The sequence below is a fragment of the Mauremys reevesii genome, linkage group 3 (genome assembly GCF_016161935.1).
Source record: "Mauremys reevesii isolate NIE-2019 linkage group 3, ASM1616193v1, whole genome shotgun sequence".
Lineage (NCBI taxonomy): Eukaryota > Metazoa > Chordata > Testudines > Geoemydidae > Mauremys > Mauremys reevesii.
In genome coordinates, this window is record NC_052625.1 from 18,783,720 (window position 1) to 18,796,961 (window position 13,242).

The following is a 13,242-nucleotide window of genomic DNA, read 5'->3' on the forward strand; positions in this document are numbered from 1 at the left end:
GGCTGCTGATTAGATCTTTGCAGGCAATGCTTCCCCTGTTTAATGTGGGGATGTGTGAAAGATTTGTTGAGATCACTTTCTCTGGCACTGGAAATGTCAGTGGATATGAGCAGGCCATTGGCAGTGGGAACACTTCTTTCCGTATTAACTACATTGTCCTTCTCTGGAAAGAGATGAAATCATGTCTACTATGTCAAAACCTCATTTGTAGAACTGGAATAGGGCTGAAAAAATGCAAGACACCTACTAGGCAGAGACCAGTAGGAAAGATGAGCAGTGATGAGGAAGTTTGAGAGATCCGAAGGCAACACACTGAGAATTCCAGCCCTCACATCCAGCTGTTGGTAGAGGGGCTGGTGCTGGTGCTGGACTTGGCTCAGATCATGCTCCAGTTTTCGTATTGGTTTCTGCCTAGTGGGTGTTTGTCAGTCAAAAGCCATACCAGCAGCCTCTGGCTGATAAAAAGAAAGAACGCTCTCTCAGCTTGCTCGCTCAGAGCCTCCTGATTGCTGCAGAGCCATGCTGGCTTGGGTGTCTTTGTTGCTTTACCCCGCCTTCAGTCTCCTGGCAGCAATCAAAGTGGTGCTGGGAAGGATCTATAGATCGAGGTGAATCTCTGTTACTCTCCCCAAGCTTCTGTGTTTTTTTTATTCTAGTGCTTACATCTGCTGGTGTTCATAGCTTTCTAAAACAGCAGAGTGTAACTGATCTATCAGTTGTTTGCAGATTAAGAGCTCTATGTAGCTTGAAAGCTTGTTTTTCTTACCAACAGAAGTTTGTCCAATAAAAGATATTCTCTCATCCACCTTTTCACTGTTATCCGTTTAATTGACCACAGGTTCTTAGTAGCAGGAGTGAAACCACTCTGAGTCCTTTTGATTTCTCTCTGTCACCTGGCAAAATTAAGAGCAGTAGAGATATGAGAACAGTATCTTCTAACTCATTGTAGTTCCTTTATCTCTATAAAGGCCAGATATACGAACATTGTATCAGTGTTGGCGAAAACCATGGAAGCTGCAGACCCCAGCTCAGATAATATCCGCTACCAATAGACAGTCATTGTGGGGCACTTCCCCTTTCCACTTCTATGTCAAATATCAGTGCAGGTCCCATGATCACATGTGCTTGGCTTCCTCACTGACATGTAGCAGACATACACTGGGACCACACACACTCACTCTGTTATGATGGTGATGTAGTCTGCTACCATCTTTGTTCATGGAGTGTGTTGGTTCTTCTTCGCTTACCTCAGATTGGCATGTAGAATGCTTGGCAGTCTGGGAGAATCATGGACACTTATATGTTACTGCACACCTTCCAAGCACTGACCTTGAGGTTATTGTGTGTACAAGGGTCTATGGCCATAAGCCATTAATTAGGATCCTGTGGTATCATGGGCTTGTTCTTGCCAAATAGCAGCTTGATGGATTATTTTACTAGTTAATTATGTTGTTCTGAAATTTGACTTTGATTCCTAACAAGGATAGTAAATTTTGTTGCTCCTGGCCAACAACAGTGCTCATTTCTTATTGTCATGGGGTTTCTAGTGACTTGGACCTAATAGGGTGTTCTCAGTAATCACACAGCACCTTGTTTCTTACAACACTGCTATATATACACCATACACATGCTTTACTGTATTCCATCTCTGGCTTGGAACATTTCACACAATGTGCCACCTCTTAATTTATGCTGCTTTTGCCATTAAAGGTGTGAATTTCTCCCGGACTAGTACCCATTCCCCTTCTCCCATCTGTGACACTCCCTTTATATCCCGATTCAGTGGGCTTTAAACTGTTTCATCTTCCTTCTCAAGATAATACGTTAGGACCCCGTCCTGAAGTAGCACATTTATGCTTATCCTGTGCAAGCTTTGTTTCTTTCCCTAGCTTTGCTCTTGCAGCACTTGTTTAATATTTTTCATGCAATGTTTGTTTGTAGTAAGTGCCTACAATGAGAGAGAGAGTCTAATTTTTTCAATTGAATTTTTACTGGTCAAATTTAACACGTTTTACCTTCGGTGATCTTTCAGATGTATTTTCTTGTATAATAATCTCGTATATAGTGACTGTGTTTTCTCTTATGAATTTATTTGGTTAAGTGAAGTAACATAGTTCCTCACTAGAGGTCACAACATACACTTGTAATTCTGGTAGCAGTGTTCTGCCAGTTTCAATACACGTCTTTAAACCTAATAAACATTGAGAGAAATGAATTACAGTTTCCTACAAAGATGTAATCTGATCTTTTTGCTGTCTTGAATGTCACACTTAAAGGAAATGTGTGAACAGGAAAAACTTTCCTTGCAAATAGTAGCAGGTTTCTAGTTAATCCATCAATATTAGTTTTTCTGCATATGCAGAAGAGAGAACTCTCTCACTGTAATAAATAATATTAAAACAAATGACTCTGGCAAAATCTCATTAGAGCTCCAAACGTCTCCAAATGAAAAAACAGGAAAATTAGCATCTGTTACTTTGGATTAAAAATTTATCTCAATTTTTTAAAACAGCGTGTTCCTTACAAAATGTTCTTGTAATGCCAGTTCTTAGGAACTAATAACATTTTTCCTGAGTTTTGTAAGCCTCCGGGTACTGTCTCTATTTCAGTTTTTGTGTCAGTGTTTCTAGGATTAACTGTTTGTCTGCTGTGGTGATGGTGTTGAAATTTATTGGAGTTACCCTGAAACTCCCTTATTAGAAAACATGAATTCCTGCTCTCTGTATGCTAGTAGCACAGCACTCTATAACATTTCAAGACACATTACTGTCTCTTCTAAGTAGCATGGTCAGACCTTGAACAATCATGAGATTTTGAGAAATGGTAAATTCTGGGGTTTTTTGCTTGTCTTTGCTTGCCTTTTGAGCTGGCAGAGCTCATATTCTCAAGCTTTTCTCCACACTGAGGTTAGAAAGTTAATTTCTGGATTTAAAATCATATAACTTCAGGCACCCAGTTATGAAAATCTTGATCTTAATGTTTGAATCTAGTTCTAATATAGAATTTTTCTTTCTTTTTTTTTTTTAAACTAATTGTGTTATGTGGAACTACTTACAAGGCATCAGAAACCTACAGCCTGCATGAACTGTACTCAATGAGACCTTGTAATCTTCTTATTGGTTTATCTTGATTTGATTTTTGTTTGCTTGTTTGCTATAATGATTTGAGAAATGAGTGCCATAATTTGCTCTTATCTCAACTGTCTGTCTTTTTTTCAGATTACCGATAAGAGAGTATCCCGAAAACATGCCATATTGGAAGTGGTGGGTGACCAGCTTCGCATCAAACCGGTAACTTGACTTTTTTGTTGTTTCTGTAACAGTCAAACTACACCAGAAAAAAGCTACTTTGATATTAGATACAGCTGGATCTAAGTAATTCTTAATGAAAATCTATGTAAGAAGTAGAAATTGATCAGGAATGTCTGAAAATAAAGCTACTGAATTAAAGTAGTGACCCATAGAATCAACACTGCTTTTTCTAAAAGGTGATCGTGGAGTGAAACTGGCATTCTCCAAGGATGGGAACATGCTTTACAAACATCAGTATACTCATTATACCTGTCCGGTTATATCCCAGTTTTTCCGAGACTGTGAGTTGCCTCAGTTTACAGGGGAAAAATAAAAGGATGGTAGAGTAATGAACAAGAGCCAGTTCACCTGACACCTCACCCCCACTCCCCATTCTGTACAGACCACCCCTTTTCTCATTGGCATATCTGTATTCACCCATCAGATGATTTCCAATAATTTGCTTTATTTTTTTCTGTTACAACAGTGTAGCACGGGAGATACCGAAGAAATATAGACCATAATTATGGAAATGCTGATTGTGACTCCATAGTTAGTTCAGTTTGTCACTTAAAGCAGGGATAAATCCTCCTTTGTATGAAAAATAGTGTATCCTCACTAAGTTTACAGCACTTACTGTGTACAGAATGAATTTTCTGAAAATTTGTAAGGAGATCTGATAATTTGTTGAAGTGAAAATTAAATTGAATCCTTTAAGAAAATTCACTTTTATCAATCTTTTCTTGTGACCTAAATGATCTTAATGGAATAATGCAGATTCTTAAGAACATAAAGTTAAGAATGGCCATACTGGATCAGACATGTGGTCCATCTAGTTCAATATCCTCTCTTCTCACATTGGCTTGTGCCAGATACTTTAGAGGGTATGAACAGAACAGGGTAGTTCACTGAGTGATCCATCCCCTCTCATCCCATCCCAGTGTCTGGCAGTCAGAGGTTTAGGGACACCCAGAGCATGGGATTGAGTCTTTGACCATCTTGGCTAATAGCCATTGATGGAAATATCCTCTGTGAAGTTATCTAACTCTTTTTTGAACCCAGTTATACTTTTGTCCTTCACAGTATCCCTGGCAACAAGTTACACAGGCTGACTCTGTTATCTGAAGAAGTACTTCCTTTTATGTGTTTTGAACCTGCTGCCTGTTAATTTTATTGGGTGACCCCTGGATCGTATGTTATGTGAAGGAGTCAATAACACTTCCTTATTCACTTTCTCCATGCCATTAATGATTTTATAGTCCTGTCAGATCCTCCCTCAGTCATCTCTTTTCCAAGATGAACAATCCCAATCTTTTTAATCTCTTCTCATATGGAAGCTATTTCATACTTTTATCATTTTTGTTGCTCTTTTCTGTACTTTTTCCAATTCTAGTAGATCTTTTTGAGCTGGGGTGAAAAGAACTGCATGCAGTATTCAAGGTGTGGGCGTACCATGGATTTATATAGTGGCATTATGATATATTCTGTTTTATCTATCCCTTTCCTACTAGTTCCTAAAATTCTGTTAGCTTCTTTGACTGTCGCTGCTTATTGAGCGGATGTTTTTGGAGAACTATACACGCTGACTCCAAGATCTTTCTTGAGTGGTAACAGCTAATTTTAGACCCTATCATTTTGTATGTATAGTTGGGCTTGTGTTTTCAATGTGCATTACTTTACATTTATCAACACTGAATTTCATCTGTCATTTTGTTATCTAGTCATGCAGTTTTGTGAGATCCCTTTGTAACTCTTCACAGTCAGCTTTGGACTTAACTATCTTGAGTAGTTTTGGATTGTCTGCAAACTTTGCCACCTCATTGTTTACTCCTTTTCCAGATAATTTATGAATATGTTGAACAGTGCTGGTCCCTGTACAGATCCTTGGAGGACCCTGTTCTTTACCTCTTTCAACTGTAAAAATGGATCATTTATTGCTATCCTTTGTTTCCTATCTTTTAACCAGTTACTGATCCATGAGAGGACCTTCCCTCTTATCCTATGACAGCTTAGTTTGCATAGGAGCCTTTGGTGAGGGACCTTGTCAAAGGCTTTCTGAAAGTTCAAGTACATTATATTCACTGGATCACCCTTGTCCACATGTTCGACTCCCACAAATAATTCTAATAGATTGGTGAGGTGTGATTTTCCCTTTACAAAAGCCTTGTTGACTCTTCCCAAACATATCGTATTCATCTGTGTGTTTGATAATTCTGTTCTTTATTATAATTTCAACCGATTTGCCTGGTATGGAAGTTAGGGTTATTGGCTTGTAATTGCCAGGATTGTCTCTGGAGTCATCTTGTTCAGAGGCTGATTTAAGCCTCCTTCAGAACTTGTTGCTCCAACAAGCAGTCATTAATGGTACTGAGAAATTTTACTTCTGCCTCCTGTCCTGTGGTGACATGTTCCCAGTCAACATGGGGATAGGTGAAATGCCTCATTATTGTTGGGTTTTCTGTTTCTGTAGCCTCTCTAATCTCCCTGAGTATTTCACAGTCACTGTCCCCATCCTGGGCAGGGAGTCGGTAGTGTAATCCTACTGTTATACTCTTTATTCAAGCATGTAATTTTGATTCATTTAAAATTTTTACTACATTTTACTTCTGTTTTCTTTCATGTATAGTGTCATTCCCCTACCAGCGCAACCTACTCTGTCATTCCTATATATTGTGTACTCTGGTATTACTGTGTTCCATTGATTATCATCATTCCACCAAGTTTCTGTGGTGATTATTTTATCAATATCCTCATTTAATACCAGGCTCTCAAGTTCACACATCTTAATATTTAGACTTCTTGCATTTGTATACAACCAGGTGTCAATATTTAGTTGTTTGCCTTCAGCTAACCTAACTTTTTTTTTTAAATGTGACTGTTTTGATTCTTTCCTGTACTTTATCAACTTCTATCCTCTTTTCTTTACTAGGATATAGAGCAGGGATTGGCAACCTTTGCCCTACGGCCCACCAGGGAAAGCTGCTGGTGGGCCAGGCCGGTTTGTTTACCTGCAAGCATCCGCAGGTTCGGCCGATCGTTGCTCCCACTGGCCGCGGTTCGCCGTCCCTGGCTGGTGGGGGCTGCAGGAAGGGCAGCCAGCACATCTCTCGGACCGCACCGCCTTCCGCAGCCACAGTTGGCCTGGGATGGTGAACCGCGGCTAGTGGGAGCTGCGATTGGCCAAACCTGCGGACACTGCAGGTAAACAGACCATCCCGGCCTGCCAGCAGATTTCCCTGGCGGGCCGCATGCCAAAGGTTGCCAATCTCTAATATAGAGTATCCCCTTTAAATTTTCCAGATGGAGAAATTTAATTGAAATATAGCATAGATTTTATTTGAAGAAACAGGTTGTGATTAAGTTAACAACAATTATATGTAGTTGCTGTAAATATAGACTAGTGATGGGCTCACGGCAACAATGCTGGTAACTTTCAAGTGGGGCCATTGTGACAGGGGTAACTCAGCCAATCACCATTTTTCCTTTATGCAATTTGCATACAGCTGTTCTGTTGATTGTAATGACTCAGTGGTATGAGGGAGACAGGGCATGTTTCAAGAGTTCAGTAGATGATTACTTGGCCCTGTGCTCTTTGAAGATTCTGTGGCTATATATTAGCTTGGACATCAGTGCTTAAAAGGCTCCTCGTGGCCTCATTAGGCAGTGCTGCTGGAGGTACTGAGACTGGAACATGGAGGAAACTTCAAAGCACAGAGACAGTGGTTCTTGGGCTGTCTATGACCCTGTCCATGCTTCACATAGTGCCAGTTTCACTAATGGAGTCCTCTAAATTAAGAAGTCAATTGCAGTTAAGGAACAGATTCACTGATATGTGTCAGCTGCTTTGTACTGCTCTTGCATTGCTAGGCAGCTGTAAACAAAATGTAACTGTGGCTGCTTTTGCTTTGATGTACTGGTGATTCTGCCCTTAGTTAAAATAATAACAAAAAGTTGATACTAGATATCAAATCATTAGAAGCATTGCATGGAAGCATTCTCTTTGGATTTCTTGTTCAGTGTTAGTGTGTGAAGTGTTAGCAATTTAAATTAAGGAAACTCCCAGATAAAAAACCCTAAATAAATATGGAGTTAAGGTTGAATGTATGTATCAGTAATTTAACTAACTAGCAAATCTTTTGTTGCTTAGTGTGGTAACTAGTCAAAATGGGAAAAATGAATTACCATGGTCATAGTGTTTCCTAAGAGCATCTATTTATCAGGAAAAGAAAATGATCAAATGGCTGGGCAAGTTCTAATGAATATTTTTCTGCCTGGATGGTTGCTAATAAATTACTTATTGATTGCTACATTAAGTATTATATAATAAAGAGCTCCAGCCACTTGATTTTCAAGAAAGTTCTTAAATTTCCTACACTCAAACATAATTTATATTCCAGGTAAATCTGCAAGCTTCAGTTCTTTCAGATTCATAAACATATTGCTGGATAAAGTATGTCTTGTTAACTCAAATGATAGCAAATTGGGGGCCTTTAGGGATCCTCCAGTGGAATCAGCCTTTATGGCCATTAGCCCACAGACGTGCCAGACATCTGTGACAAAGTCATCTGCCTCCATGGTTGCATTCTCAAGTGTCACTCTTTCTTCTTCTCCTTGGTAGTAGCTGCATAATAGTAGCAGATGACATCCTTCAGTCTTGAGAGACCATGGGTATGAACCCCTGAGAGGTAAAGAATTTACTCAGTTGGTTTTATGGTGGCTGTGGCTGTGGCTGAAGAGACCCACTCAAGAGAGACCATCTCTGCCACATCTTTAAAGGTGATGTTTCAACCCTTTGGGCTCTGCCTCCTGCAAGCTCTTTTCTCCTCAGCAAAGCTTGACTACTTCCTCTCGTAACTCTGGAGACCTTTTTTAAGCTCTTGTTTCCAAAGTCTGCGGTCTTGAGTGTGATCTTCCCAGTTGTCCACATCAATGTCCATTTCTTTGAGGTCTTGCTTACACACATCCTTGAAATGCAATTTTGGGTGTCCTTTGGGTCTTTTTCCAGATGCCAATTTGCTGTAGAGGATGTCCTTTGGGATTTGCCTATCATTCATTTGGCACACATGCCCAAGCCACCGGAGGCATCTCTGTTTGAGGAGTGTTTGCATGCTGGGAATACTGGCTTGCTTGAGCAACTCAGTGTTGGTGACTCTGTCCCTCCAGGAGGTTCCAAAAATTCGACAAAGGCAACGCATGTGAAAGTTGTTGAGCCTCTTTTCCTGATGAGAATATAAGGTTCGTGTCTCGCTCCCATACAAAAATGTGCTGATAACAAATGCACACAGATCTCTTTGTGTGTTTTGTCAGTTTGTTGTTTTGCCAGTGTAGACGTTGCTGTGGCAGGTTTTCCAATGTTAATGTTGAATTCCGTTTCAAGTGAAAGGTTGACTGCGATAGTGGACCCCAGGTATGTGCATCACTTCAAGTTCATAGTTGTTGATCTTGCATCCTCAAATCCTTGGAACATTATGCTCCCCTTTTTTTAGGCTTATGGGTAAGTGCAAAGTCTTGGAAGGCTTTGGAAAAACTGTCCATAAGGTTTGGAGATGAGCTCTGTGGGTTGTCACTGCTGCATCATGAGCAAAGAGGAGGTTGAATAAGGGCCTCCCGAGTCTTGGTTTTAGATCTGAGTCTTGCAAGATTGAACAGCTTTCCATCAGATCTTGTGTGCAAGTAGATTCCCTCAGTTGAGGAACCAAAAGCTTGTTTTAATAGTAAGGAGAAGATCACAAACAGAGTTGTGGCAAGTACACAGCCTTGCTTAATTCTGCTACGAATCTGGAACGCCTCAGAGACTGAGCTGTTGTATTGAACTATGCCGTCCATGTTTTCAAGGAAGGATTGAATCATGCTTAAAAGCTTGGGGGGACATCCAATCTTTTCTAGAAGTGCAAAGAGTCCACTTTTACTGACAAGGTCAAAAGCCTTTGTGAGATCATCAAAGGCTATGTAAAGGGGCTTTTTGTTTTTTGTTTGTTTTCTGCATTTCTCTTGTAGTTGTCTCAGTGAGAAAATTGTCACATGAAGAGAAGGGAGTTACTTTACAAGTGGAGAACCAATGTTGAAGGCCAATTCAGTTACGGTGGATATGGTCCACTCCCAATAATTGAGGAGGAGGTGTCAATACCAAGAGAGGGGAAATTGCTTTTGTAGTGAGCCAGCCACTCCCAGTCCCTATTCAAGCCCAAATTAATGGTGTTAAGTTTGCAAATGAATTGTAGCTCTGCAGTTTCTCTTTGAAGTCTGTTTTTGAAGGGTTTTTTTTGTTGAAGAATGGCTACTTTTAAATTTGTTATAGAATATCCAGGGAGACTGAAGTGTTCTCCTACTGGCTTTTGTATGTTACCATTCCTGATGTCCGATTTTTGTCCATTTATCCTTTTACATAGAGACTGTCTGGTTTGGCCAATGTACATGGCAGAGGGTCATTGCTGGCACATGATGGCATATATCACATTAGTAGATGTAGAAGTGAATGAGTGGTTGGGTCCTATGATGGTGTTGCTAGAGTAGATATGGGGACAGAGAAGGCAATGGGATTTGTTACAGAGATCGGTTCCTTGGTTAGTGTTTCTGTGGTGTGGTGTGTAGTTGCTGGTGAATATTTGCTTCAGGTTGGGGTGGCTGTCTGTAAGTGAGGATTGTCCTGCCTCCCCACTGTGAGAGTGGGGAATCATTTTCCAGGATAGGTTGTAGATCGTTGATAATGCACCAGAGAGGTTTTAGCTGAGGGCTGTACGTGATGGCCAGTGGTGGTGTTATTTTCCTTGTTGGGCCTGTCCTGTAGTAGATGACTTCTGGGTTCCCGTCTCGCTCTGTCAATTTGATTCCTCACTTCCCCAGGTGTGTATTGTAGTTTTAAGAATGCTTGATAGAGATCATGTAGGTGTTTGTGTCTGTCTGAGGGATTAGAGCAAATACAGTTGTATCTTAGGGCTTGGCTGTAGACAATGGATCGTGTGATGTGTCCAGGATGGAAGCTGGAGGCATGTAGGTAAATTTAGCGGTCAGTAGGTTTCCGGTATAGGGTGGTGTTTATGTGACCATCACTTGTTTGCACTGTAGTGTCCAGGAAGTGGATCTCTTGTGTAGATTGGTCCAGGCTAAGGTTGATGGTGGGGTGGAAATTGTTGAAATCCAGGTGGAATTCTTCAAGGGCCTCCTTCCCGTGGCTCCATATGATGAAGATGTCATCAATATAGCATAAGTAGAGGAGGGGTGCTAGGGGATGAGAGCTGAGGAAGTATTGTTCTAAGTCAGCCACTCTTCAAAGAGAAACTGCAGAGCTACAATTCGTTTGCAAACTTAACACCATCAATTTGGGCTTGAATAGGGACTGGGAGTGGCTGGCTCACTACAAAAGCAATTTACCCTTTCTTGGTATTGACACCTCCTCATCAGTTATTGGGAGTGGACCACATCCACCCTGAATGAATTGGCCTTCAACATTGGTTCTCCACTTGTAAGGTAACTCCCTTCTCTTCATGTACCAATATATATATTATTCCTATATCTCTAATTTTCACTCCATGCATCTGAAGAAGTGGGGTTTTTACCCATGAAAGCTTATGCCCAAATAAATCTTAGTCTTTAAGGTGCCACCGGAGTCCTCATTGTTTTTGTGGATACAGACTAGCACAGCTACCCCTCTGATATTTGAGAAGATTGTGTTAATAATAGTCCTTTCAGCTCAGAAGCCACACTGTGATTCAGGATATATTCTGTCTGCAAGGGTCTGAAATCTGTTTAGGGCAACTCAGGCAAAGGGTTTTCCCATAACGCCAAGAAGGGACATGTCACGGTAGTTGTTATAGTCACTCCTGTCACCCTTGTTTTTGTAGAGAGTGATGATGATGGCATCTCTCATTTCTTGAGGCACTTAGCCTTCTTTCCAGCTCAGGCTGAGCAATTTGTGAAGATGTTGCAGTAGAATAGATTTTCTGCATTTTATGACCTCTGATGGTATGCAGTCTTTTCCAGGGGGCTTTCCATTGGGGAGCTATCTATGACAAGGCTAAGCTCTTCAACAGTTGGTTCATCATTGAGTTGGTTCATAACAGGCAGGCTTTCAATGGTGTTTATGGCTGCGTCCCTAACAATATTTTCACAAGAGTAAAGCTCAGAGTAGTGTTCTACCCAGCGATTCATCTGCTTGGTGTGGTCGCTGATTGTTTCCACTGTTGTCTTCTTTTAAGTTGGACCTAATACTTTCTTGATCCCATCATACATGTTTCTGACATGCATAACACTGTTTCAGACTGCCCTATTGATAAGACTGGCATCAGATCTCACCTGTTCCAAATAGTATATAAGCATATATATAATGTAGCCATGGGAATGATTATAGGACTCGCCATCATGTTTGGTATGCCTATGTTCTCCAAGACTTTGTGTGAGGAATAAGAGGGACCAGATGAAGTTCTAAGCAGAAGTTAATAGTAACTACTGTCCCAAATTACGTGGAAGCTTCTTCAACCAAATCACAAACTCAGTATTGACAAACAGCTATGAGCCTCTAACATGTATTAAATGAATATCCACGCAGAACTGACTGAACTCCAAATGTCCTAATCTAGCAATCAATGTCTTTGGAGTAGACTCTCAAATGGACTTTAAGGGGAAGTCTCTTTGTTCTGTTCCAAAAGTCCAGGCCAGATTTCTAGCCAGAATATTTCTAGGATATTACTGTCTAGTCTAGATATTAGAATATACGATATTATATAAATTATTTCTACAGTACCTTTCAGAATAGTGTCTTCATTATATCAATAAATAGGGAAAGGAAAAATAAAATAGGTCTGTGATTTTTCCCGCAAGTCATCTGCGTGTTTGAATGTAGCATTGTTTTTTTTCTTGTGCATAACAGAAGGTTCTCTTTAGCTAATGTTGCTTTACTTTTAAGATAAAATCCGTTCATATAGCTGGTAAAATGTTGGTGCTAATACACTTTTCCAAAGTGGGAACAGCTGCTGTTGTAGTTAATGCTCACCCTTATTTTCACTAAGATAATCAAACTTTAAACCTACCATTAAAATTGAAATCTAATGCTAAAAATTAAAGGTAGATCCTGAATCTGATTTTAAACTTCAAATCTAGGGAGTGAAAGAAACCAAAAAGAATCGAATAGTTTCTTTTCAGCTGAAGATATTCTATTTAAATATACCATCTGAACGATGTAGCAAGGGCTTGTCCAGCAGTGCAGAGATTTCTAGAGCAAGTGCTGTACCATTTACCAGTGCATTATTCTAAACATGACTGAATGAAAGCCTTTTCAAGAGGCACAACATACTGTGGTGTTACTGCACATAGGATTAAATATATGTTTTTACGCTGAATGCTGGCCAAACAGTTGGGATGTATCCAAAGAAAAATTTGTTGTGTATTGGCACAGCAGAGATTCCACTCAGGTTTAGGTGACCGTCTCTCCACAGCTTTGCATTCAAGAATATAAAAAAGCTTTTGAACTGAGGGAATGGTGTTGGTTCCTAAATTGCATGTTATACTGTTTAGGTAGTATATAATTTCAGGACTGACTGTTTGTTTCTAAAGCAGTGTGGTACTGTGGGACAGGGTTTTATTTCAAGTCTGTTCGGCTGTTGAGTAGAGGCAAAATATTTCTGAGTAAGATAAGTGACTGAATTTTGGTGTGCTGACTTGCTAGCAGTGAACAAATTACTGTAACATCAGGATATTATGATTAATTGCTTTATTGAATATTGGCGATTTGGGAAATAAAATTCAAAGAGCAGGATGTATAAATATCTTTCCCAACTATTCCCAGGGTAATAGGCATGTGAACTAGGACAGATTTTAACATTTGTTAAAATGAAAGAATCAAACTGTGAATGTCCTCTGACAAGGCTATTTGTTGATGGGTTGCTCTTCTACAGGAGCATTGGACTCTCTAACTCCCTCCCATACATCTGAGGTCATAACTGTGACAGGGTCAGGC

General features: G+C 40.1%; 1 protein-coding gene across 2 annotated transcripts in view; it reads left to right on the plus strand.

The window, feature by feature from the left end:
• APLF (aprataxin and PNKP like factor) overlaps nucleotides 1-13,242 on the plus strand; it is a 122,154-nt gene that overhangs the window by 7,691 nt on the left and 101,221 nt on the right. For both annotated transcript variants that reach the window (XM_039529481.1, XM_039529480.1), the window contains one exon: nucleotides 3,219-3,290. In XM_039529481.1, the coding sequence (XP_039385415.1) occupies nucleotides 3,219-3,290 (72 nt within the window). The remainder of the gene's footprint in view (nucleotides 1-3,218; nucleotides 3,291-13,242) is intronic.